This window comes from Cygnus olor, chromosome 14 (genome assembly GCF_009769625.2).
Source record: "Cygnus olor isolate bCygOlo1 chromosome 14, bCygOlo1.pri.v2, whole genome shotgun sequence".
In the NCBI taxonomy this organism is placed as follows: domain Eukaryota; kingdom Metazoa; phylum Chordata; class Aves; order Anseriformes; family Anatidae; genus Cygnus; species Cygnus olor.
This window is the reverse complement of record NC_049182.1, coordinates 14,765,926-14,793,733: the sequence shown is the minus strand read 5'-3', so window position 1 is coordinate 14,793,733 and position 27,808 is coordinate 14,765,926. Positions and strand designations below refer to the sequence as shown.

Below are 27,808 nucleotides of genomic sequence, written 5' to 3'. Positions count from 1 at the left end.
AAATAGTACTATTAAATGAAACAAGTTCTGGTTCTGTTCTTTAGAGTAAGTACCATTACACAGAAGACTAGTACTAGCAGGGTTTTACTGAACATTTTGTTGAAAACTGAAAACACGTCTAGCTGTTTGATGCTGTGTGCAGATTACAAGTCTCTAAAATGTAAGGTGTTTCAAAGTAAGAAATTCTGCTGTCTTGTAACTGACTGACTGGGGAAAGCTATTAGCTATTGATTTCCTGTGTTTTGTGGCTTTGCTATATAAATCTGCACAAGGTACATTGTAAGCATTCTACAGCCTGTCAAGATACCACCTAACTTTTTTACATGGCTCTAAAGAAAGAACTCTGGAAACTATTTTTGTAGTGCTAAGACAAAGAAAGACTTCACAGTAGAAATACTTACTGTCTTCTTCTTCCTGGGGAACCAAGAGAAAACAAATGTTAGCAACTTATAGCAGAGTTCTTAGTAATATTTATCTTTTACGATACAAAGACCTGGAAGTTTGTGAATTTTGAGCATACTAAGGATCCTAGGAATCTAGTATGTAGACTGTCACTTTCATCTAAAATGCTGAGGTTTCTGTCTTCATGCAACACCAAATAACGTTTACAGTTCTTGTGTTAAGGTGCAACTACTATTTACAATTAAGTAAAAATCACAAATTCTTAGGTCAGCATATGCTAAATAAAAAAATAATAATGTATTAAAAAATCCCAAATCAAAAACTCAAGCCTGATGTAAACAAAATCACCTCTCCTATGTCATTAAAAAAATGCTGGCCTTATTCTTCCTATTATCTAAGATAAAGTACTTAGGGAATAATCTGAGCTTGAACTAGAGGAAATTATTAAACAGAAACTGTGTGCAATGAAAGATCCATCCTCATTCACTACAAAGCATAAAGAAACAAGTTTACTTTTTCCAGAATTATTAGCTTATACAGGTACTTCATTTTATTGTAGCACATATAATTTACAAATTCGTTTTGATACTATACTTACTTCAGGTCTCTTTTGTTGTGGCCAACCCTGCCTGAAATGAAACAGAGACAACAAAACATTAATCATAGATGGAATATTATCCATTCATTTGGTGTGCATAAGGCTATATATTCAACTAAGACATGAATTTGTACTAAATTCTACAGCCCTATATGACTGCAGAAGCAATTTTTTCTCCTTGTAACAGTACCTAAAATTCTGATTTTCAGACATAATTTAAGATGGTATACTAGTCCTTAGCCAATCTTGATTATATGAACAAGCAAAATTCTGAATGATTTATCATAAGATTAAAGCTTAAAACAAGTTCCTACACTGATGAAATGTGTTTCAAGTCTGAAACACATTTATAGTACTCAGCAACATTGCTGGAGCACATCATGAGCATTCCAGTCTGTTTCTCTGATGAATTATCTTGGCTGACTACCAGATCTCAATTACTTTCTTATTTTGTTTTAAATTCAGTCACGCTATTCAGCCCGTAAGTTATCTAGAAAACGTTGTTTATGCTATAGATAATATTTGCAATGAGTTTTGCAGACTAGTAAAATCAGTAATAGGAAAGTAGGCCTTTCTTTTTCTTATGTCCTACACAAAACAGATATGGGATTCATAAAAGAATGTTTCTTAGAGCGAGAGCTTGATCTGGTGGAAAAAAACATGGATCATAGGTTTCTTTGTGCCACTAGGAAGTGAGTCATGCCATATGTAATGGCCATTTGAGATAGGAATTGATAGACAGTTTCTACCACATTCACACTTTTCTGTAGCATGCAGCACATTCCGTACATATTGTTGAAACAAAACTTTGGTGTCTGCAGCTACTGTTGGCACTCTAAGCAGTAATTTTCCCATCCCATGTTGCTTATCCATATTTTTGTTAAATTTAATATATACTTTTATTAAATTTCAGTTAAATGAACTCTTACTTGACAGGAGTTTGCTTCCTTAGAGGAGTTGGATTGCCTCTTTCATATCTGTCGCTTGGTGGGACAGGAGGTTTTGGCATCATTGCTAGCTGTTCTCCCAGGGATCTAAGGGAAGAGCAAGATGACGAAATAAAGATAAAAAATGGCTTAATGTGAAGTAACCGATTAATAGTGGCATCAAGAGTCCCGTTTCAAGAGGCAAAACTTACCTTAGCTGTGGAGTCAGAGGCTGTAAAACAACAAGGAATAGTGAAGAGTTAAGGGTATCAAAACAGGTGAAAAACATTTATAAGCACCAAAGTAGAAAGGCCTTACCTTCTCAGGATAGCCTGGCTTCCTCCCTGAAAATACATTTAGAAAAAATGTAACTGCAGGTAATTAAACTTTCTATGAAACACGCAGTTTTGAATATTATTGAAAGAAAATTTTGCAGATTGAATCACTAGGTCTCCTGAGATATAAGCCAGAAATAGATTTTGGCTGTATAAGAGGTGGCAAAATTGCAATTTTTTCAAAGTGGCACATTTTACAAAAATATTCTCTATGATTCAGCTTTGAATTACTGAAAAATTCTATGTCAGTATCTGCCAAATAAAAGAGTTTAGTTATTAATTAAAATCAGAGTAGTCACATAGTCTCCTTAGCTTTTTTGTAAAATACAGTTTTTAGGTCTAAAATGCCTTTTTTTTTCTGTCTTTTTTCAGTTCTCAGCATTCTTTTAAGTCTGGATAATAAATTACATACAGTAGCGTATACAGAGTTTCATTAGCTTAGTACGCAAAAGTTGTTTCCTCTTTTAACCTGCTAAATATTCCTTTGTTCACTCACTTAAATTTTGTAATTTTGTATTAAATCTTTTTTTTCTTTTTTTCCATGGTGATCTCATAATGTCTTTCTGTTCAGTTAGTCCTGATCTACTTTCTAGATATGATTTCTCTCTCTTTGTAAGTACTGGTCACATTATTTATTCCTAAGCAGATCACCTTATACGTGACTGGATTAAGGTATGTTTGGTTGAGCCTTGCTCTTTTGCATGAATGATATTCAATCTCATAATTTTGAATAATAAAAAAAAGCAGCCATTGGTGTTACCATAAGCAAATACTGACCTGATATTGGGGCTTCTCTTTCAAATGGTGGAGCAAGGCGATCCAGTGGGGGTTTCGTGCTTCTGTCTATAGAAGGAGCTGGGGCTAAACACAAAAACTGTGTAAGACAATGCGCTGGTACAGGTCAATATAATTTTATTTTGCGTAGCCATGAATTGGTTTTACTTCTGAGAATAACAAGTGAGCCTTCTGACTAAATAGTAGAAGGTGGAGCTGGGGAGATAGGAGATACAGACAAAAGTGAAGTGCTATGTAGCCCATGGTAAAAGCTTTACAAAGAGAAAAACAGCTGTACGTACGTTTTGAAGGTTTGATATTTCTGTCTCTAGTCAAGTCATTGTTGCTTGGAAGAGGAGGAAAAGGTGGCAGCTGAAAAATATTTTACATGTGGTTAAAGTCACCATCTTCTTTCTATTTTAATTTTAGTGTATTAAACCCACCACACCACATCTGCCAATCTTTGTATATGATGCAGCACAAAGAATAGGTCTCCTCACAATATAGGAAGGAGTCATTAATAGTCGTGAAGAGTTAGTTACCTACATGCATGGTGGTGTTTTGTTTTGTTTTGTTTTGTGTGTGTGTGTGTGTGTGTGTGTATGTATGTTTTCCAGGTACAGAATTACCTCTGTTTAGTCTCACAGGCAATATTTTAGTGGGATGCTGACTTTGGGGAGGACATGGGTATGTCAAAGGAAAGAAACGAGAGCTTCAACGATGCTGTTGTAGCTTTCCCCCTTGGTGCAGGAGGTTTTTAATTTTGAAATCTGGTGTTGAAATTACTGGATGTAAATTTGAAGTTGAGAAGTATGTATGAACCCTGTGATAATGATTGTTGCTGAGTGAAGCGGGGCAAAAAGGACTATGCTTTCTTATTGTGAGATCTGGGTCAAATAGAATTATGTTGCCAGAAGCAGCAAAAACGGTGAGGATGTTTTGATATCTAAACTTAGATTTCTTCAGACAAACACCTGCCTATGTTCTTTCTTATTCTGATGAATAGTGCAGCAATTTAGGACACCAGTCTTGAGAATTCATGACATTTAAACGAGTCCTGTGTGTGCTATATGTGTGAACTATAACACTGGGTCAGACCAAAGATCCCTCTACAGCATCCTAAAATTACCTTTACATGTATACATCGGTAGGTGTTATGTACATCTGTGCTGGCATACATTGACCCTGCAGTGCAAGTTGTGAACAGCACAATAGCTTCCAATTTCAAGGGTTTAAAAGGAAGAAAAAATGGAAAAATATATGCATGTCATCAGAGTTCTCAATATACAGTCCCTTATATGTAGTCTTAATTCAACTAGAAAGATTTGGAAAGATTTATCCTTTTTTTTTTTTTTTTAACAAGTATCATTAAAAAAACAAAGTAGGATCTATTAAGAATCTCTGATTTAAATGGGAGAGGCATTCACAAGTTGATACAAATTTCCAGTGTAAGAAACAGCAAAGTAATGTGGATCAATTTAATATTTAACCCACCAAATGTTATTGTTTCCTGGAAAAAAAAAATGTGTAAGAGTTCAACTTTTTTGACAGCTAAAAGACTTTCTTCTTCCTCTCCGTACACTCTCTGAATAACAATAGCATTACACTTGAATTTCTACTTAGGTACTGGCAAGGAAAATATATGAAATATTTCATTTTCTATGAAATACCAAGAGAGAAACATACAGAAGCACCTCTTCCCCCAAATGAGGCTGGTACTGTGGACGGGCCAGGTCGCTGGGGTGGTACTGGAGGCTGTTGTGATGATCTGGCTGTTGAAGGTCTGTCTGAAGAAAAAATCCCAAACTAAACAACTATGCAAACAGTTCTGTTATTTTATTCTTATTAGATCTTTACGAAAAAGAGCCCTTGCAATAAGTTGCATACTTTAAGTTAATATGTCATAAAAGCATTAATTTAGAGCAAAATAGTTGCTTTATGATCAATGTTCTTTTGGGAGTTAGAGGCTCATCTGGCCCTTTGGTGCTGGTGACTGCATCTTCTGGGCTGTTGGCTCACACTATTTATTTGTATTTCCTGCATGCATACAGTGTCTATGTGAAACACCAGCCCATCTAAATGACAGTGTTTTGTACTCCTGTATTTTACTCCACAGCTGTGGGCTACTGAATAATCAGTTACAAAAAAAAATGACAAGCAAAGAAAGCTGATCTCTTTCTTTTCCCAATTTTCAGTCTAGTTTTTTGCTGCTATTATGATAGCTTGCTGTGTTCAAGGAACTGCTACTAAAGCTAAATTGGTATGTATATATTTTTAACTTCAGGCAGCTTCCAAACGATAGGCCAAAGTCACAAAGACACCAACCTGCAGTAAGTCTGTACCACCTTAATGTAAAACCTTCTATATTCCATTACCAGCCACTTAAAATGCGGTTGATAATATGTGAAAACATCACTTATGATTTATTATTAGCACTTAATTTTTAGTAATTACCTATATAATCTGTGTTGTTTGCAAGGGATTTGGCAGGAAATATGACATTGTGGTGTGCTTCATCATTATTGGATGGAGGTGGCTCATAGCCATCACTGTCATGTTCTGCTTCCTCAGGCTCTCCTGTTGGTGATTCATAGTCAGCCTCATCTTCCTTTTCTTGGTCATCATCAGGGCTTTCGTAGTCATCATCTTCATCCTGACAAATGTATATAAAAGATGTATATTATTACTTCCGTGAAAAGCCACAAGGAAATTGCACTAAGATTCTTTTCACCCAGGAGGATATCAAGTTTTTAAAACCATTTTGAATGTCTTTGTTTTAGATAGCAGACAAGTTAAGGCAGCAGCAAACAATTCAGTGCTTCCTAAAAGAACACTGGAGCAGCAGTTCTTGTCTGTTGATACTCATTCTTACTTAATAGTATGTATTCTGCAACCTGGAACTCAACTTGAAAAACACTTCAGAAAAAAATGAGGTCTATGATACAGATCTTGCTCCTCTCCTCTGACCAGACCTAGCAAGATCACAGTGAAAACATAGTAGTGGTCACTGCACACATCTTCTGTGCAATCTACCCTGACTTACAAGAAAATGATTATTTAAATTTTTGCTGATATCTAGGCTGAAATTTCCAGACTAGCTCACATCAGCCTAGCCCAGATGCATTACAGGTGGTTAGTTTTATCTCTCGTGTTCCTGAAATAGCAGTAAATCTCCTGTTTTCCAAAAAAAACATTGGCACTGGTTTATGAGCAGTCTTCATAGACATGGACTGTAGATCAGTCAGCGTATTAATTTTGCTTGCTGGTTTGTATATGCTTCATCTAAAAACACTTACCAAAGCATTTTCTATGCTGAATGGCAAAAAGTATTCTTGCAGTCAGATGGCTGCAAAAAATTGGATTTTTCAAAAAGCAAACTTTGTAGAGAACAAAATGGCAAGATTTTGCCATTGAATAATACAGCAACCTTTCCTTTACTAGCCACCTCTTTTAAGAGCTTGAAATAGGAATATAAACTGCTGCTAAGGTTCTATGGGGAGCTGGTCATAGGCTGTGAGCTTTTACTTGAATGACTGGTACAAGTCTGCTGTTCTGAAGCTCTGCCTTATATTACTGGTCAAAGGCCCTTTTCTCAGTCAAGAAATTTGCATGCAGCTACTCCAATCATTCATGTTCCTGCTTCCCTTCTTCCTTAGCATAACGCCAGCCTGCCATTATCCACTCCATCCATGCTGCCTGAAGTAGGTAATGCAGGAAGTGATAGAACAGGGAATCTGTTGAGCCAGTAGGTTTTGTTAGTCTGATACTCACAAATGAAGACCAGCCACCATCTTCTTGACTATATCCTGCATAAGGAAGTATAACCACAGATTTCTTAGCATGTACAATTTTAAAATATCAGACATAACGTGACAAAAAGGACGCAACAGATCCCACATCCATTCTGAACATATTATAACATTATAACATATTATGTCACAGGAACAAGGTAGACATTTTAAAGGCAGGCAGACATACATGTGTAGCTCATATCACGGAAGATACTACAGATAACATTCTTACTCAAAACTAAGAGTATAGTTTTCCTTGTATGAGATGATATATATGCTTTCATTTCAAGTTTGTAGAACTCTTGTTGTAAACATTCTTTGAAGTAGAATGCTTTCAGAATGAGCATAAACTTCTTATCTCTTTAATACCATTATAGCTTTCATATCAAAAGTTGTGTGTTTGTGTTTTTTTTTTTAATTTCAGTAGGACTAGGGAGCATGGTATCTTGCAGAAGTATTAAATGCTTTTGGCCTATAAGAAAATTTAAATGAAAATTCAGAGCATGGCAGACATCTGAAAGCTTGCCCCTTTTCTGTAGGATGCTGCTAGGAGTGGGGGCAGGGGACAGAAGTGTTGGAACAAATGTATGTATAAGCACTGATACTATGTATTGGGTTACAGAAAGGCAATTTGTGAATGTTCATCTAAATTTCTCTGCTCTCCTCTTTCATCACCACCTTTTCTCTTAAAAAATATTTTCTTAGTTGTTCTACAATTACTATCATTGTTGGTAGAGTGCACCAACAATTTCCTGCTTCTTCATGCTCTCTTTTCCTTTTTGTTTTGTATTGTTTCATTTCACTTATTCTGCTCTGCAAGGATTAACTTAATATTTCAATATTTTTATACAATATTTGTAGACAGAGACTACCTGTTACCACACTTACCTGGATTTTCAGGACACTTTTGTGTTTGGCCCCTATAACAAAGATGCGAACAATTAAGTTCTTTCCAATTGCAATTCTTAAATGTTTTACGTATACTGAAATCTATTCTAATAAAGCTAATGGTTAGGTTTAACAGTAAAATTAAATTTAGATATGTGAGTTTAACTCTGCACAAAATGCCTATTTCACACACAGGATCCTAGTGTTGGCTAAACTGTCTTGAAAAAGGTTCAAGTCAGTGAGGTGGAGTGTTTGGAAACAAGTGGACTCAGTAAATAAATTTACTAGGGGCATCAGTCCTTGAAATGGAAACTTAAATAATTCCACTGGAGCTGCTGAAAGTCAAGTTCATAAATGTTTGTAGCACTGATAAATATTTTTATGGTTTTTGATTCAAGTTTTAAACTCTAGCTAATGCAAAGATACAAAATCATGCCATCAGATGATTGAAAACCATGTCATGTAGACCAAACCAGACTTAGATTTTCGTGATATATGAACAGAAATTCTTCTTTTCTCATGATTCCTCCACCCAAAGAATCAACATCATTGCATTTTTTTGCTCTTTTCCTATTGCCAGAATATCATATTCGTTCAGTCATAAAGCATTTTACAGTACAATGATATATGAGTCTTTGAAATGTGTTAATGATGACTCATTAATGTAATGATATGTGCCCAAGCTTTATAGAATTCCTAAAGATTAATTTACTCAGATGTAAAATTATATTAAATTTATATGTTATTTGGTTTCAGACATTGCAGAAGTATCTAAACTGTTCATGAGCTCAGGCTTTGCTAGTTTTAACAAATAACATTAACAAAACTGAGTTTTATTTTGCTACTTTCCAGGTGGTCCCTCCAACACACAGGTATTATTGATCAAACAGAAAACAATACAGAAAAGATATAGCTGAAAACTTTGAAAAAGAAAGTCCTATGACTTTTCACTTACCATTTTGGAAAGAAAGACATCCTTCCTTCATTTCTGTTTATTTCTTGACTTAATTTACTTACAATTCTGTTTAAAAGAGACACAAAAACAGTGTGTTTTTTTCTAAATCCTTGAAACTTGTCAGTCATTTTCTTAGCTGCTTTCCTCCCATTTCCCCTTATTTTTTACAAAATGAAATCTTTTAATTCCTAAGTATTATTTAGTATGTGGTAAGAATACTTAATTTCTCTTCTTATTGCAAAATTGTGCTATAGCACATCCACCTAAAAGCTGAACTTTTTTTACAGAGAAAAAAAAAAAGTTGGGTCAAATTTAAAAATCAACATTAAACACAGCAAGCCATAGAAACATTGGGTGTGGTAGACATCACACACTAGAACACTGCTATAAATAGTAGTGATTGCATTTGTATTATTTTGCATGGAAAAAGCAGATAATGTTTGAGGAAACAGCTTCTTCCAAGCCTATGGTTGCAGAAGCAGAAATAAAAAGCAGTTTTGTGACTACTCTATTCTTTTTGTCTCCCTCCCTGCACAGCCAGGATGTACCTAGTAAGGAATCCCTCCAGGAAAGGTGGTGAAAAGGCTGATTCAGTTTCATGTTATAACACATTTTCAGGGCAGGGCAGAAATATTTATGAAGCGTATAAAGGGTACAGCTTTATGTCTAGAGAGATTTTTCCAAGTTGATGTGTTTGTGTAAAACTCATGCACAGTTTGTGTACAGCGGTAGGGTTAATAACAACCAGTGAAATACAGTCTTCAAAGATGTTTTGGTCAGGAACATGCATTTATGCTTCTCTTATTGCTGGCATCAATCCTTTCACTTGGGAGCGAAGGTTTTTATACTCACTGAGTCCCCGAGAACAACTCTGGGGTTACAGGATTCTGTCATTAATGAGAAACAGAATTAAGGCCACTGAGAGCAACACAACTCTGCTCTGTTAGTAATGAAGTTTGCCTTGCCGATTACTTTGTTTCAAAGAAAGTTTTTATTTCAAAGAAAGCTTACTATGAGTCATAGTCTGATGCTTAATTCTCATTATTTCTTTTTTAGGAAAGTCCCACTCAGAAAGTCCTGTCACAGCCAAAGCAAAAGGGTTACACACATCTGGTTGAAAATACCCCATTTTATTTCTAGCTGATATTATTCAAGTCTATCAGATTGTGAAAAAATCAGGAAACAAACATATCTGTTTATGTCAGATTCTACATTCTGTAAAACCGTAACTTTATTGTTTGCTAGTACAGATTATTTTTTTCTGTCAATCTTAGATCTTGTCAATCAAACTTTATATTAGTATTATAAAATTGTTGTTTGTTTGCAACTGCCAGGCAGTTACCAGTCTATTTTGTTTTTCTTCTTGTTTCATGTCTTTTTTTCTGCTACTTACCAACCTTGACCCCTACATTTTTCCAAATGAGCTCGTTTGTGCATCTCTCATGTCTAACTGCTTTTCTGGGGTGGGACTTAAGTAAGGCAAGCTTTCAAGCACTCTAATGTTTTTTAAAAAGCCAACAAAAACATACTATTCTTTTAAACCTCAACCATGCAAAAATTCTTTCTTTTATTTTGAATATCTGCTCTCTTGCCCTTGCTGCTTTCCTGATATGCACCTTACTGAAATTCAGGTTGTGGAAAGTGCTGTGAAGGCAGATCAAGCTGCCAACAAGTATCAGGTAACAAGCAATTTCCAATAATTACAACCATACTGTCTGAAAATGATAAAAATCAGCAATTCGATGTTAGGGATAGGGACTCAAGGATAAGTACGAAAATAAAAAGGCAGAGGAAGAATATTTTTTGGTTTTCTAAGACGGTACTTTGCAGTTTTCTGATTTTAAACAAATTTTGTTGTACTTGCTCCTTTTGAAATAAATACATGCACAAATGTTAACAATCTAAGAATGATTACAGTATTACTTTATAGCTTTTTAAATCTGATACCCAAACAAATTGGTTATTAATCTCATACCCAAACAAATTGTTTGGTTACCCAAACAAATTGTATAGAGGAATAAAATTGCCAAGTCCTATGCCAAGGCTCCTCTCTCTTCTCTTTTCTTTTTTTTTTTTTTTTTTTCCTATGCAGTCCACACTCTTCTGCACAAGTAATCTCCTGCTGCTGCAGATGATAAGGAAGTTGCTATGTGAATAATAGGTTCCGGGTGAAACATCAGGAAATGTTTTGGTGTGAACTGTGCACTATGTGGACGTCTACTTTTGTAGAGAAGTGGATTACAGAACTTGTGTGTGGCTAATATGCTATTGTTGGAGAAGTTGAGGAAGGATCTTTCATAATATTGTGCTTAGTTTCTGCTAAAGAAGTAAATACTACAGGTTTTAGAACTGGTAATTCTTTTAGCTCAGACTTCCACAGGTATGAATGAGACTTGAGTGTTTGAAAGCTTTCTGGACTGAACCCAGGCTGGCTGCTATGAGGATTTACACCAACCAGTTCTGAGGAAGAACTGAAAGGGAAAGTTGCTTGTTAGAATAATTTGCTACTTAAAGTACAGCGTGTAGTCTTCAATTCAAGTTTATTTAAAATAGTTCAAACCAATGTCTCAGAGAGGTTACTAGAAGAAAAGAAAGCAAAGTTTAGAATGGTAACTTTTTAAAAGCAGCTTTATTACAGAAAATACGTGCACTGAGCAGCTGAGTCTGTAGCCATGTGAGGAAGGAAGTACCAAAACCACACTGCTTTCTGAGTTGTGGGAGTGGATGATAAGACAGGATAAGGCAACAGTACTTGCAGAAAATGTTACTCAGACTTCTCTTTCTCTTTTTAACTCCTCCAACAGGCACTTAGCTTAAAACTGGCAGGAAGTTTAAAAAATAAAATAAAATCTAAATTAAAAAAAAAAACAACAGTACTCCAAAAATGGCTTTTGTTTGTATACTGTAGATGTTGTTGCCATGAGCAGAATCCATCCTACCTGTATTAAGACACTGACTTAAGACAGATGAGACAGAAGGAGGGCAAAGTCCTCTGAGACCAGGAAGTTGCATATACTGAACACTCTCAAAAGCATAGCTTGTGATTAAGTCTTTGTTTTGGCCTTTGAGTGAAGTGTGTTGGGCAGATACAACACTATTATGTTGGCTTCAAAACAGACTGAGTGCCAGTTAACTTGTAAACCATTCAACAGCCTTTAGCATCCCAGCCGAGAGAGCGTGTGCACAAACATTCACCTCTACTCAAGGTGTACCAGGTGTACCTTTTTAAAAGAGAAGGGCATTGTGTAGATTTCTTAATGTTTAGGATTGCAACTTTTACTCTCCTGAAAGCAGCGTAACCTTCAGACTGTGCCATATTTGTAGGCTCTCAATGTGTCCCATGCAGAACTCCACACGCTTACCATGTTTGAACTGGCAGATGCAATTACATGTGTTAGTGCAGTGGTGCTCTTTTTTGTTACTGGACATTTCCACAAGTACTACAGGATATGTCATAAGCTTTCTGACCAAGGCTGAAAATCTCAAATCTCAGGTTTGTCATCAGCCTGCCACTGTGGATAGCCAAACGGACCAATAGCCTGCATTAATACCTTGACTTACTGAAAATTTGTAAGTGTTTTGGCTCAAGGTAGTAAACAATAAGAGTGGCAAAGATTAACTTCAGTGTATAGATCGTGGTTCAGGTATTGAACAACCACCAACATAACTTTGAGTGAGATCTTTGCTTTTCCTTGCTTATTAATTCCGATCATATCAAGTAAGGCATGTTCTGTCTCTAAAATATCAGGCTAAAATATCACGCAAGACTCACATTTGTTATCCAAAAGTATAAACTTCATGACCTTCTGTGACTGCCAGTAGTGATTATAAGCAATAAGAAAGCTTCTTGTGTCCCTTAAGTTGTATCTTGGTCTTTTGTTTCATTAGATTTATTATCAAAATGTTGATTACACCCTCATAATTAGGTCTGAGTTTCACTTAGTGTATGAGTTTCATATATTGCTTAAGACAGCTAGTCAATGTCTGCTCCATGTGAAATATTTCCTGTTTTACTAGTGTACCACTTACTCTTTCAGGATGCAATGTGTTGTTTGTGAAACTTCACTTATGTATATTAACATAGTGCTATTAAAATTAAGTTAAATGGGTCTTTTGTAAAATGTAGAAAGTACAAGAGTAGTATGAATGAGCTCGAGAAGAAACAACACTACAGTTTTTAGGTTTTTCACATTGTTACAAAAATGCCAAGTGTTAACCATACTGTATATTTGAAGAAAACAGGTTGCAAATGAGCTGAGATGCTAATAACCAAAGTAACTGTTAGGTTAACTGCTGTGCTATTTCTTATTTAGGATGACAGCTACGTTCATGATAACCCAATCTCTAAAGCTAATGCTCATGTCATGATTATTTATTTCAGTTTCTTAGTGGGAAAAGGGAGAGAAAAGTATGTTAGGTGTTCTTACCAGTAAGTTACTTGGCCCAAATTTTGCTGCTGCTTAAAGGTTTGCAGCAGTGTGGCATAATTCATAATTCATAGTGTGGGGATAATGGATGGACATATCCTGGGGCATAGATTTCCACTGAATCTGTTCTGTGGAGAACTGAAATAGGGAAAATCCTCTGTGGTCTGGAACCTGCAGACTGGATTCTACCATGTGCAATCATGCACTATCAGGTCTTTAAGGATAGTTCATCAGTGCTATTGCATATCTATGTAGATCACCTGAATAGATATACATAGGTCTTTTGATAGAATAGCAACTACTCCTAAACTGTTATGATATGGTCTGTATTTGTAGAATCATAGAATAGAATCATAGAATATCCGGAGTTGGAAGGGACCCACAAGGATCATCGTGTCCAGCTCCTGGCTCCACACAGGTCTACCCAAAAATTCAGACCATGTGACTAAGAGCACAGTCCAAGTGCTTCTTAAACTCCGACAGGCTTGGTGCTGTGACTATGTCCTTGGGGAGCCTGTTCCAGTCTGTGACCACCCTCTCAGTGAAGAACCTCATCCTAATATCCAACCTGAACCTCCCCTGTCGCAGCTTGACACCATTCCCTTGGGTCCTATCGCTGGTCACTAAAGAGAACAGATCGGCGCCTGCCCCTCCACTCCCCCTCATGAGGAAGCTGTAGACCTTGATTAGGTCTCCCCTCAGCCTCCTCTTTTCCAGGCTGAACAAACCAAGCGACGTCAGCCGCTCCTCATGCGTCTTCCCCTCTAGGCATTCTTAAAAGGTTTTTGTGTTTTTGTTTTGTTTGTTTGTTTTTGGTTACCAAGTGATTTAAAGCTGATATTCTGCATCTTAAAATAGAAACATATATATTCAAATAGAAATATTCTGGGGTGGCATTTTCTACTGAGCTAGAGTTCAAGCACTACTTTCTTATTAACTTTTTTTTTTCAATGAAAATAATTTGCATACAGAATATGTCTTATGATAGCCTTAAGGATGATGGTATAGTTTTGTACAAAGATTTACAAAATCGTTATTAAATACTGAGTATAATAAAAAAAAAAAAAAAAGACAATCTTAAAACTGAGTTACTGTTATAAATAAGCAATTAGCTATAGAAAAGTTACCAGACAGCCTTTAATCTCTCTTGTATCACCCGCTCTGGAAGGGGCATGTGGAACACCATAAGCTTTTCTTAAAATCAGTTCAAACCATTCTGGTACATCAGATACCTAAAAACTTCTAATCCTAATGTGATACTATCCAATGTGACTTTGGGTTAAATCATTTCAGGTACGATCAAGGTCACTTGGATCCTGTAATTGGCTACTTCCTATCTGAATATGTGGTTTCTGATTTGTTTATATTAATTCTTAAAACTGAACATCAAGTTAATAGAATGGTTAATTATTTAAAACAGAACAACAACAAAACATTTATCACCCTCTTGTCTGTACACCACTGTTACAAATATTATCAATATACAGTGTAACCATTTATTCTATTTCTTTGCATGAGATTTTTCAAATGTTTATGCAATTACGGTATCAAACTGATCATATGAGATCTTCATTATGGCTCCAGGTCACCAAGCTACTTGAAGCAGACACCTGAATTTCAGCATGTGTCAAAGTGCTCCCTTTTGAACTGGAGCCTTAAGCCAGTCCAAGAACCTCCCTTTACTCCCTCTTCCCTCTGTCCACTCAGAGCAATTCAATGACAACGTTCAGTTGGGAAGAAGCGTATGCTTTATCCACCTCCCTCTCCTAAGGGAAAGGATAAACATAAAGTGATGAGTGAAGCTGAACTCTGCCTATGGACCTAAGGAGCTTGTGCCTGAGCTAGACCTTTGGATCTACTGTGTAAGTGGGAACAAAGGATAGATTTGCACATGAAATCAAAATATAGCATTAAGCAAAGTTAATTTTCTGAAATTCTCCCTAAGATTTCTTTAACAGCAACAAAATTGCAAGAGGTCTCAGGGTTCAAACACTGACAGCATCATCAACGTATATATTCTGAATGGGAGTGAAAACTCAATATTTATCAGAAAAGCCACAAATGGGATAATAGTTTCAGATTTGTGTGTTCTGTTTTGTTTTGCTTTGTTTTGGTTTTAGGGCCCAGATACTGCAAGGAAAGAAGGGCATTTAGGTTTCCAGTTGCATAAAGCTCTCTTTGGCATAATTGGACGCATCATTCAAATGTGAGGATAACTCTAAGTTTTGATCCTCTCAAATAGTCCCTGACAAAATCAGTCTTCATTCAGTTTTAATTTTCCATCCTCCACAAGATTTAATGCCCCAATACACTTAGATAGGCACTTGGGATAGATTTCCTTATCCAGGCCAGTCAAGATCGCTTTGTGTATGAGTCTTCAGTATCTCTGGCAGACATACAAAAAGCTTGGTGGTGACCACAGATGAGAATGGGAATCATTACTACGGTAAATGGACTGTGGAGTTGGTTAAGATCCCTCAAAAAATCCATGTGTGACCTATACTGGAGCAGTGAATCCCGTGCAGACTTACTGTCCATTAAAATCTTCTCCATGCAAAACAATAGCCAGAATAAAATCTGGCTAAACCACCATAATTGTCTGGATGCATCACATACACATGTATGTGGCCTGTACATGTATATATACATGCATATATATATTTAGCAGAGTTTTCAATAAAGAGTTCAGGCCTTTTAATGGAGAGTTCTAAAGATTTTATGAAGTATTTTAATTTTCAAAATAATATTTACATTCTTTTTGGTATTTAAGAATAAGACACCAGCCCGTAACATGACTGCTGAAGATTAACCTTTAAAATAACAATTCTTTAAATAATAAGAGAAAATAGTGGAGGAGTTTATTAGTTTCTGAAAGTGGCCCATCATACTTTGTAATGACAATTGTTATCTACCTAGACACTGAAAGATTCCTTTAAAAGTCACAGAATCATCTCCAAGTAATGGCACAGTTACATTCAAAACTTGATCAGTAGATTTGTTCACATGTATCTATTTCGTAAAACCACATACTCAGCTCAGGAGGTCTGCATCGATGTATGCTGTGGTTTGCAAACCTTGTACAGTTGCAAGTGCTGGGTTGTATTCTCAGTACATGTAGGTCAGCATAACACTGGTAAAGTTACCGGAGATCGATCTCTCTTTTATACATGCTGTTTATTTATTCCACAGGCCCATGCTGTAAGTTCAACACTTGCTATTTATATTGAGACATTTTTGCAGAATATGCTCAGATTTCAGCACTGCCATTAAGTAGATCAAGTTCTGGAATTAAAATATGCTCATGTGCATTTCAGGTTGTATAAAAACTTTTCCTACTAGATGATTTTTCCATTATGGTATAAAAGTAAGGAGTGAATGTTTTCTACAAGTCAATAGGAAGCACTTTCCATTTTGGTGAGAATAAGGAGGTACTGAAGAACTGAAATGAATTAAAAGAGTTAACCAGATCCTCTACCCATCAATTTTATTCTGATTTGTTTGTTTCTGTCTTTCAAATGACAACCATTTCTTTTCCCTGTTGAAGCTCTAAATTCTTATTTTAAACAGTGGCATACGTGGAGGATCGCATATCAAAGCATCCTTTCTCCATGTATTTTCACAATATTCTAGTGAATTCTTTCCATGTTGGTAAGCGTGGAAAAAGCTGAGGACAAGTGTATTCAGATTTATTAATTTACTTATTCATTCAGTTTTTCAGGTTGTGAACTGAGCTTCACTGGTCTTCTAAAGCTCTTGATTTCAGATTCTCTTCTTGTTGAGAAACCCGAGAGATCTGACTAGAAGGGCTGTTGGCTTTCTGCTAGAGTGTTACATAGTATGAGGACTGTGGAAATAGAATTTGCAGAGTACTTTTGATATATCAGTAATTAGAAGAGGAGCTATGAGCAACTCCATATTATTAAAATTTAACTATTCACCCATGACATTAAAATATCTCATGTCTTTGTAAGACATTGCATTGACCACTTTAGACTTATGAATTTGAAAGGAAATCACCAAAAGTTGTCGAAATTAGAAGTTAGAACAAGGAGAACACAAGGAAATTTTGCCAAAGGACTGTGAAAGAGGGAAAAATTATCAGGGAATTACAAGCAATGCGTTTTACAGTATAGTGATAGGAGTTTTCCCACCGACAATCTGGTTTAACTCTGTTCCCTCAGTCTCACCAGCCATAGTTAAATATTGCTATTAGTTGGCAGTTCAGAAATGCCAAAACATCTGGGCATCTTTTTTATAACATCAGGGCTCACTTACTAGCACATCATAGCCAACCAGTCCCTATTATCAGGAAATTTATTCTGTGAAAACATAGATACGATCTTAAGAAACACATCATGTTGGAGGCTTTCAAGTTCAAGTCCTTGCATATCTGATCTGAACAGAGGTAACTTTTTGCTGTCAGATTTGGCAACCAGCTTAACTGTGAGCACATGAATGTGACAGACCACGTTGGTTTTCAAACTTTTTCAGTATTTTTAGCTTCACCAAAACATTTTACACAAGCTGTGATGCATCAGAAAAAAAGTGAAGTAGACTGTGTCTCCCCTAGCAAGATTAAAATATGCAGAGAGGGGAAGGAGTCTGGGAAATGAGCAAAGCACAAGTAGCCATTTTGGAACGACTTCAGTTTCTTCTCTCTTACTTTGTTTAGAAGACCATGAAGAGCTCCATGTTAGGAAGAGCTCATTGTTAGGAACCTTCTAACTTCCAGATTAAATATGTGCTTGAGAACTCACAGCAAAATAATGTCCTTCATCCATCATGAAATAATAAAAGTTAGTACCTCTGTTACTTGGTATTGACTTAACGGGAATATTGTTCTTTAGTAACTTCTATGAAATTATGAAAGCTATTGAGATGAGTTCAAAACTTTTTGAAGGCCTAACTCACAGGAGCAAAGGAAAACTATATAACACTAAATTAAATGTTCCAGTCTGATTTATTTTTAATGTCTACCTAAAGGGAAAAGCACGTGATGAAAAATACTTTAACTCCTCAGATCTTGTGTACATATCTGAATTTTTTATTTTTCTTTGATTAAGAGTCAACAGTTAAGCAGTGAACAGTTAAATCATACTTTCAAGGTAATACCCAAAAAAAAAAAAAAAAAAAGCTTCTGTGTAACTGCTGTAAAAAAAAAAATCATGGATGAGTTCTTTTGAACATCCCACAGACAATCTTTTTATATTGTTTCATTGTGCTTGAGCTATCACGACAACACTCCTTTATTTTTATGTTGGAACATTCTTCTTTTTCTCCTAGTACAGTATATTTACAAGGCTCTAACTAATCACTTCAGAACATTTTCCTGATGTTTGGTATGAGTTTTCACTGCACATCAGTTAAGATGTTTTTTATGTTAAATGGTATAGTTTTACTTACGGCACTCTGAGTTTGGGAAATTTCTGAATATCATTTTCAGACATGTTCTGCAAAGGAAACATATGGTATATATCACAAACTTGTCCACAGAACACCCTGTGACTTAGAGAAGCTAGCATATTCAAAAATGTGGCATGAATTTTCAACTGATATATAAATAAAGTACATAGAAAAGTAATGCAAGATAACAGTCTGCCAACCCAACAGCTCACTATTAAGTAAAGTTTAAATAAGAGAAGTGAATTCATTTTAATCAAAAATCCCCTCTATATTTTTTCTTAGTTTTGCTGGATGTTGGTTTTTATTTTATGTTGCCATCAGTTGCATCGAACTAGATAGGAGTTTAATAAACACCACATATATTTGTTTGCACACAAATGACCAACAAACTAATTCATCACATGTCTAGTAAGAAGTGTTTCTGTATCTAGAATGTTTTAAAGATAGCTGGAAAAAAGAGATTCCTAATGAGAAGTAATATCTTAAAACAGGGCATACCAGATGAGCTATTCTTTTAGGGATCAATCTCAAATTAATGAGACTGTGCAAAGTTAAAAATCAAGTAATTTGCTTTTCTGATTTGGGTTCTGATCCAGTCCTTTATGGGTGTTCAATGGTAACACTGACTCACAGGCCAGGTAAAAATCCATCCTTGCTTTGCTTCTCAAAAGAACTGGAACTAAAACATTCCTCGGCATAGCACATTTCAAAGGCTTATTAAAACACTTGTAGTTTGAAAGCAGCATGCAAGTAAACTGTCCTTTGGAAAGAACAGTTCCTGGTAGGGAAGGCAGACTCCTAACATAGATCCTGATTTTAGGCTCTTTTGCTTCACATCTTTTTAGTATAGCTAAAATATGTCGAAATAATACAGAAAAATTTAAGTGACTTCATAAGCTAGACATTAAATTTCTTCATGTCTGCATGGTAAAATCAGACAAAATTGTGCATGATTGCAAAATTTGAGGGTAAAACTCTACATCTTAAAACTGAGCATGATTTGCTAGAGTAGATGAGAACTTTGAGCTATGAACCTATCTGTAACATCACAGTGTATGTATAGTCACATGCTATAATGGAGATAAAATCACATCATAGTGGAGATGTAGCTGGAGGACTGCTTGGAATTAAGAGCAGCCTTAACAGCCTAACAAAGCTCACGTACTTTTTACTTTTTAACAAGTCTTTCTAAAAACTGTGGGGTGGCGGAGGGCATTCACCCTTCTGCCATAATGAAGCAATTAGATTGCAGGTTACTCCTGACCTGAACTGAGATATGCCAAGTGCCGACAGCTTTACTGATGCTCCTGCAGAGAGATTTGGCCCCTATCTTCGTTCATCATGTTTTGCCACTCCAAGTGTAGGACAGATGAGTGCGCTATGAAAATTTTTGAGGAAGTGTTTTGCTTAATTAATGAAAAGCTTTGCAAACCCTCTTTGGAACGTGGATGATAGACTGCTTCTTTCTGTCTTTCTTACTGCCGGCAATAAGTAGTTTCTAATTACACATTGGTTTACAATGCTATCTGCACTTTACAGGACACAACAAATCCTAGTTGTGCTTTCCAGAACTATTTTGCATCTGAGTGTATTCACAGGAGTAAAACACAGCAAAAATGTACTCCCTTTATGGAAATGTCCTGCAGGATTTACTAAAGCATCTTCATTTTTCTAAAGACTTTTTAAGTTTCTCTCTGGAACTCTATTCTGGCAATAAACCTGACAAATGTTGTGGGGTAAAAATCTCATAAAGGGCCATGTTGCCCTTCTAAATCTTAGAGAATTTTATTAGTGAGTTATGTGGAATCCCTGTGGTTTTATTCCTACTACATCTCAACTGGAATTTTCTTGTGGTAACCAGTAGATACTTAATAGAAAAGCACCCCTTGAATCTACAAGGAGTTTCTGAAGAAATGCTGCACTCTGAGCTATTTACTTACAGAAGCACCTTGGAAATAATACATAATTACAAAAAGTACTTTAGGAACTGCACAATTATTTTCTTGTTATTTTCAACTCAAACTTCCAGTATTTCAGAATGTTTCTGGAGCGAGAACTCCCTCTCCAGTGCTTGAGCTAAGGAGAATCTCTTAGGGGTTGGTAGAATAAATCCTTTGCCATACATCTGAATAATTGTGACTCCACCCAGTAGGAGGGAGGTGTAATATCCTGTTCCTAAAAGAGGTGTTTGACATTTTTATGTTGTAGTTCAATGCAGTGTCAGAAAGGTTGGTACATTAGTACAAGAAAATAAAAAATAGAAGGTTTTAAAAGAAATCTGCATCGATTTCTTCACTATGACTAATAATACAGGTGATCAAAATGCCTACCTTTGGGAAAAATAGAATAAGCAATATTTGGAAATAAAATAGAAATGAAGGAATGATAAAAAGCTGTTACACATCTTCATGGATATGTATTTAAGACCGGAAAAACAACAGCTATGTAAATGGGAGTTGTCAGCTTTTCTAAAGTTAGGCCAAGTCATTGGTACGGCCTGGACCAATGCTGATATAGACCCAATGGGACTTTGCTTATTAGTTTTGATGCTCTTATAGTTCATTGATTATGCATATTGCTGCAGGAAAAAAAGAAGAAAAAGAAAAAAAATATCTTAACTATAGAGTCTGCATCTTCTTTAATAGGAAAGGACAGTTAATAAATGTGAGTTTTCTGTAGTTAGTATTTGAAAACAAGCATTTCCTATAAAGGAAGAGATGAATTCAAGACAAGACTGTGGCTTTATAACTTTCTTGTCTGTTTAAAATATGCTAAAATACTTGCATATTAAACAACATGTTTGGGTTCCCAGCATTCCATATTTAAAGCAAAATGTCTGGCTGATTTTACCAAAGGTGTCTACTTCTCATATTTATACCTAAGTAACCATCTGCAAGCTAATTGTCAGTGCAAAGTAAGGAGGAGTCAAAACAATCATTTTAATCAAGGAATTTTACAACTCTACTTACCAAAAACCGTTGTCCACTTATGCTGTGCTTTCTCACAACTTTCTCACAGTCCTTATACTTTAACTGTCAATAAAAAAGAAGATGATTATTGCACCCTTAATTATAAGAATGGATTAAGGTATTTAGACATACAGCTAGCTTTGAATAGGTGCTTCAAGTTACCCTTTTGTATGCTAAAGCCTATTATGTCTTGTCTGCCCTAGGAATCTCAGTAGCTAACAATATACTTTGTACTCTTTATCAGTATAAAGCCATTAAAAAAATATGCAGCTCACGATCCTGCTTAGATTTTATTAATTTTTTTCAAAACTGTACTGTATAAATGGCTCATTTTCTTCTGTAAACAAAGTGTTGTTTTTTTTTTGTTTGTTTTGTTTTTTTGACAAAGATCCTTCAGTGGACTTGAGTATTTTCATCCCTTTAGGAACAGTCAGTTCCTCACATTGAAAAGCCACCTTGCAATTTCCTGGTCCAAATAAATATTTGGAAAATGGATAACTGTGGTACTGGCTAGGATGAACAGTTGTGAAAAAAAAACAGGAAATAAAAAACTGTTGTGAAAAACACCAAAGCCTTAGTATCTTGGAATCATGAAGCTCTGATCCCAGTCCCGGTCCCTATTATTGAAAAGCTGCTTCTTCTGAACTGAAACATTGCTTGTTAATCCTGCAAATTACCCATAATATTTGGAAAGCTTTTCTATAATATTATGTTTTATAGTAGCAGCTGGGGCAAGGACATGCATTTCAGAAGCTGATCACATACACAAGAAAGGAAAGCTCCTGATAATTCAATAATAAACTGAGGGACTCAAGGGGGGGAGGGGGGAGGAATGGACATAATTAATAAGACATGATTCTTAAATATTTCCAATGAGGGCCTTAAGTTTTTTTTTATTTGAACAAAAAGCCTGAATGCAGTAGTGAGCAACTGCTACACTTGGTAGTACACTTCAGTGTGTTTGAAGCCTAATCTCTTTTTCTTAAAATAACTGATGAAAAACATTGTTTAGCTGTTATATATAACCCCCAGGATATTACAAATTTGAACATCTTTGCTTTTGCTCAAAAAAAAAAAGTCTTTAGAAATTATTTGAAGTTTTCTTTCTTTACTGTTCCTTTCCTAATTTGAATGCATGATTTACATTAACATCAGCTCTAAGTTAACACATCTAGAATCATAAATTAGATGTTATTACCATTAAGGATGAAAAATTCTTGTTTGACAGAAACTGAGGTCTTCATACCAGGAATACATTGTAGTATTAATACATAAATCACTGACTTGTGCTGGCTAGCTTTTGCTAATACAAACATGTAAGCTGACAATGAATTGACTAAAATCTTACCATTGCCCTGTGTCATAACCAATCACTTCAGGTGAGAGAAATTTGAATGTGATTGTCACCTTTGAAAACCATTCCTCAATTACCTCAGATTAATTAGAAAAACATTGCTCATTCCTCTTGGACTTGAACTTGGACTTTAACACAAGGCTGCAAACCAAATATATTTGGATGAAAATAAAGCATTCCGAACATTAGACCCTTCGATTATATGTGTGAGGGAAGTTGTTTGGGTTAATTTCGGGAGAAGGATCTGGTCACTTATAGCAGTAGCCCAGAGCTGGCTGACACCATTGTCTGACACAGACTTGCTAGACAATTTTAAGCAGCTTTTCTTTGCTCTGACTCACCTCTCCAAAAGCAGAATGCCAACATTAACTCTGTCCTGGCGGGGGGGGGGAGGGACAAAACACACGACCGAATCAGTAGAGGGGAAGAGGGGAGGTACTCAGAAATTATCAGCTCTTTCAGGAAGACATTTCCCGTGTGAGCCTTGTGAGTCTCTTGGAAATGGTGTCCCAAACTACCATGCACCAGTGTCATAATCTTTTTCTTACTTGTCTGAAGCTGACTATTGATAATGATCGCCTCTGCTCGTCTCCGATTCTGTTTCACTTCACTGTGCCACCAAGCCCTGCACCCTAGCAGTAGAGGTTTGCAGGTAGTTGGCAGTTTCACTTCTCTGGAGATTTTGTAGACATGGACTTTGCATTTGATCTGCTTGTCTTTATTAGCTAGATTTTCAGTCTAGTTTCAAACTTGGCTCAACTCCTTAAAAAAAAAATCCATGAAAACTTCTGAAACAAAGAATTTTCCATGATTTCAAAACCAAGCCCAAAACTGCTCCAGCTTTTTACAAGACTGGTCTGACAGCACACTTGAAAACGAACCAGATATGCTGGTATGGCTTGCAAATGTTCCCAGTGTTGAACATTTTCAAGCAATGTTTCCCACTGCTTGAAATTTTTGCTTTTGCTCAATCTGAATGTTAGATTATCTCAGGTGAACTGGAAAATGAGGAATTTTCAGAGAACACATCGAAATGAAATTTCAGTAAAAATGACTCAGTTACACTTTCTTGGGCAATTATAAATGTGTCAGCATTGCTGTACAGAGGCTATACATCAGCAGGGAATTGCTGTATCGCCTTGCAAACTATTTCATCAGTGAGGAAAATTCTCCACATTGTAAAATGAAGTTTATAGATGGTCACCAGTGAAAGAGATGTCAAAATAAACAGCAGTTCCTAGCTAGTCACACAAAATAGCTTTGGAAAAAGTAATAGTGACAGGACGAAAGGGATGGCTAAAAATCTTGAGCCATGAGCTTTATCCAGGAAGTTTTAGAGCAGGGAACGCAAAAGGTTTTCCAACTGAGCCTAAAAAAAATTAGGAGCACATTTATCTACTACTGTTAAATTCATGTAAATGGATGGGTTCTCATGGATGCAAAGACATTCAGAAGATCATTTGCAAACAACAAGCAATTTGAAAAAAATCTCATTTCTGAAAATCAGTGAAGACAACATGGAAAGCTTGTAGTTTTTACACAATGTTTTTCACTGCTCTTAGTAGATGTTATATCAGGAATTGTTGTAGTAAAGTGTACATTATCACTGAAAAGCCACCATTTTCTCTTATACCCAATTTAAAATATACTTTCAAGATTCATCTGCAAGTTTCACCCACTCAGCTTCTTAACTGTCAGTGGTTTTGCTTTTATTTTTGCATCAAGCTTTGCCCAACATAAGCCATGTCAATTTTGAACAAACATTGTCACAGTAGTTTGTTCCCCCATTATACAAAGATGAAGCACAGTTAAACTTACCGTCTTAAAATATTCTGCTAATTCATCTGGGTTCCATGTAGCCACCTCTGAACGGTAGGGAATGTTTCGCGGATCCATGGTACGTTTGCTCCTCCAGGCAGTTAGAGAATGCTCATGCCAGTGCTGTCGATGAAGCAGCCATATATTCCGTGTGTATGATCACCTCCAGCAGGCCGAGTAAGTCCTTGCCTAATATCCAGCTCTTTCCAAGTTCTGTTTTTAATTTATTTATTTATTTATTTATTTTATTTCAGAACAACGTTGTTAGCACATCCAAGAGAGATACAGCTTCCTCTAGTACAAAATGGTCTCTTCTCAGAAAAGTTGTCAGCTAGACAGCCTTACCACTTCCTTTGTCTGAATATAAATAAGTAAATAAGGAAGCGCAGCAACACGTTGAAAATGCTCTGCCTCCTACATATAAGTAAGCTCCTACAGACCGTATTTGCTTGTAATTGCATACATAAATATTTGCATATTTACACACGCTATACAGTATAAAAATATTGGCAGAATAGCTGCACAGATCGTCACGGCTTCTGTGCAAGCCTAGCCCTGGCAAGACCCCCAAAACAAGGAAATGTTCACTTCTTCAGTGTATCTCAGTACCTGAAATGTTGCGTTGGCTTTCTCTGATTTGTACAACCATAAAAGGTTATTGTTGGAGTTGACCATGAATTGGGAGTGGAATTAGAGTCAGCATTTTTCAGTCCCTCAAGTTTGGGATGATTATTTCTCATTGAAACTAAAGATTGGACAAACTTAGATGAAAAATTATTATATTGTCGTCATTTCTCCCTCCAGCTCTGTTTTTCAGCTACCTCTAATGAGGACTTTGTGTCTGAAAAAGAATCCACATAACCGTAATATCACCAGAGGGACATTATATACACCGCATGTGTAGCCAATTCATGTATCATCTATTCAGTAAGTTGGTGGGACTTCACTTAGCAATTCCCAATGTACCTGTTTGTTTGAGGTGGTAGTTTTTTGTTTGTTTGTTTGTTTAAAAAAAAAAAAAAAAAAGGAAAAAAGGCAGCCTGTCCATTCTCTCTTTTCTTGATGTGGAGCTTCCTACCAATGTTGTGCTGATGTGAATACTTGGGATCACTATTCACAGCTGCTCCAGTAGACTGCACAAAAGATGGTATTTAGTGAACTTTCTGTATTGGAAAGAATATGTTTATAGTTCTGAAGTTCAGAAGCACCGGAAAAGGAAATTTCTCTCTTTCTAATGAAATTATTACTCCTGCTATTTCTAGTCCTTCTAATATTGCATCCAAAATTTGCAAATTCATTACATACAGCTTCAAGTCTCTATAGTATTATACTAAGTGTTTTTTTCTTTTGAAATTCGTAGTCTGCTTTAAAGTAGCTTACTTTTTTTCAGAACAATTATTTTGGGAAATTATGGCAGCAAGTTATTTAAAACTCTTCACAAGTAAACCACTGCAACAGCTGTTCTAAATGGTGTAGTATTTATCAAATACATGATATAGCTGTGTTTTGTTGATTCTTACTTTAGTAACTGACCTGTATAAATCTTCTGAGGCATATACGTACATTATCACAGAAATATCGTCATCGCTTCATTTTAAATCTAGATCTGGGAAAGAAATAGGATTAAATTAATGTGTGACAAAAGATCTGCAAACAAAAAGTAGTTTTGATGGTGTATCTTCAGCAGTAGTAAAGGTAAGATTAAATAGTGTACATCTCAGACTCCGTATCACACACCATGTCTTTTTACAGAGAAAGAAGTTTCTTTTACTGCAGTGACAGGAAGAAGACGGTGCTATAATTTCTAATCATTTGTTCTATTACAGCTTTTTGTTATCTTCCATGTGGTTCTGGAATCCAATTTCCATCCCAAATCCAGCATAATAGCTAATGTCAATTATGTTATTCCTTATTTGTACTATTATAAAACTAATTAGCCCGGTCAAAATTTATTTCATGTTATTGAAGAAACACAGCATCATTTATTCCGATGCTGAGAGAAGAGAAAATCAGTCGTCTTTAAGGTCAAACTCCTAGCTTAGAGAGCCACATTTATCTCATCATTGTTATTTGCTCAGATCCCTTGTATGTCACTGTAAGTACATTATGCATGCATATTTCATGCATTTTGCAAAACCCAACTGTACATGTAACTGAGCTTTCTCTTTGTGTAGAACTTCTTTTTTGTAACGTGATAAAAACATAGGATGTGGTGGCCATGTCAGGCTTGCTGAGGAAACATAACTTTGAATTTTCTGCATTTGAATTTTCAGATATATTGCTAGATTACTGTAACAATTTTAAATTGTATTTCCAATTTATGTATGTATTTGAACATTTCGATGGAAAATGTTGCCCAACTCCCAAATAAGCATGGGTAAGTCATGGCCCCCTATCCCAACCAAGTGCCTGAGAGTTGTTGTTTTAAGGGATGCTTTTAAATGCCTTTCTCTTTGGCCCAGAAATGCAACATGGCAAATCTCACTTTTCATAAAGTGAAATCTTGATCCTGCAAAAAAAATACTTCATTTCCTCACTCTTTCAATTCTTCCTGTATTTACTTTTCTAGTATTTCTCCACTACCTCTAGAATTGGGACTTCCTAGGAGTGCCCCGTTGCCTCCATTGTCCTCTGCACAGAGAGAGGCAATTCCAAAACTGGTGGCCAGTGAGAGAGGAAACTGAAAGAAAACATTGAATGTCCACATTTGTGGAAGTGTACGTGCTAGAATCTCTAGTCAGATCTGGGTAGGAGCACAAGGGAGGATGTCAGGGAAGCAACCACATCTGATTTTTATGGAGGAAGACAGAATGACTGCAGAGATAGCGTAAGGGTTGTTGAGTATATAACCAACTGGCAAGGCCACAGAGAGCTCCTAGGAAAGTATCTCATGCTTTACAGGCTACATGCTACATGCAGAAACTTTGATTGATAACTACATTTCAGAGGTGAATCTTCACTGTCTGCTGGAAATGATCACATTTGAATCTTAGTCGTTAAATCTTATATTGCAAGAGAAGACAGAAATGAAGACACAATTAAGTGGTAGTAAAAGATACATCTGTTCCATAATTTGTATACTTTGTTGTATGTTTCAGATGGCAATCTTACATGAAATGGATTTTAAGCTCTTAGATTTTCAAATGCTGAGAAATACTGTTGTTACAG

At 36.0% G+C, this 27,808-nt stretch overlaps 1 protein-coding gene across 1 annotated transcript in view; it reads right to left on the bottom strand.

Annotated features, from left to right (window-relative positions):
* LCP2 (lymphocyte cytosolic protein 2) overlaps nucleotides 1-26,785 on the bottom strand; it is a 33,628-nt gene extending 6,843 nt beyond the window's left edge. Inside the window, exons 1-15 of the mRNA XM_040573126.1 lie at nucleotides 24,641-26,785; nucleotides 21,469-21,531; nucleotides 18,500-18,546; nucleotides 8,670-8,735; nucleotides 7,715-7,746; nucleotides 6,807-6,841; nucleotides 5,490-5,688; nucleotides 4,722-4,822; nucleotides 3,338-3,407; nucleotides 3,039-3,122; nucleotides 2,245-2,270; nucleotides 2,139-2,158; nucleotides 1,930-2,034; nucleotides 1,001-1,031; nucleotides 402-414 (exon numbers count right to left, since the gene is read on the bottom strand). Of these exons, the coding sequence (XP_040429060.1) occupies nucleotides 402-414; nucleotides 1,001-1,031; nucleotides 1,930-2,034; nucleotides 2,139-2,158; nucleotides 2,245-2,270; nucleotides 3,039-3,122; nucleotides 3,338-3,407; nucleotides 4,722-4,822; nucleotides 5,490-5,688; nucleotides 6,807-6,841; nucleotides 7,715-7,746; nucleotides 8,670-8,735; nucleotides 18,500-18,546; nucleotides 21,469-21,531; nucleotides 24,641-24,718 (970 nt within the window). The 5' untranslated portion in view covers nucleotides 24,719-26,785. The remainder of the gene's footprint in view (nucleotides 1-401; nucleotides 415-1,000; nucleotides 1,032-1,929; nucleotides 2,035-2,138; nucleotides 2,159-2,244; nucleotides 2,271-3,038; nucleotides 3,123-3,337; nucleotides 3,408-4,721; nucleotides 4,823-5,489; nucleotides 5,689-6,806; nucleotides 6,842-7,714; nucleotides 7,747-8,669; nucleotides 8,736-18,499; nucleotides 18,547-21,468; nucleotides 21,532-24,640) is intronic.
* Between the last annotated feature and the right edge of the window lie 1,023 nt (nucleotides 26,786-27,808).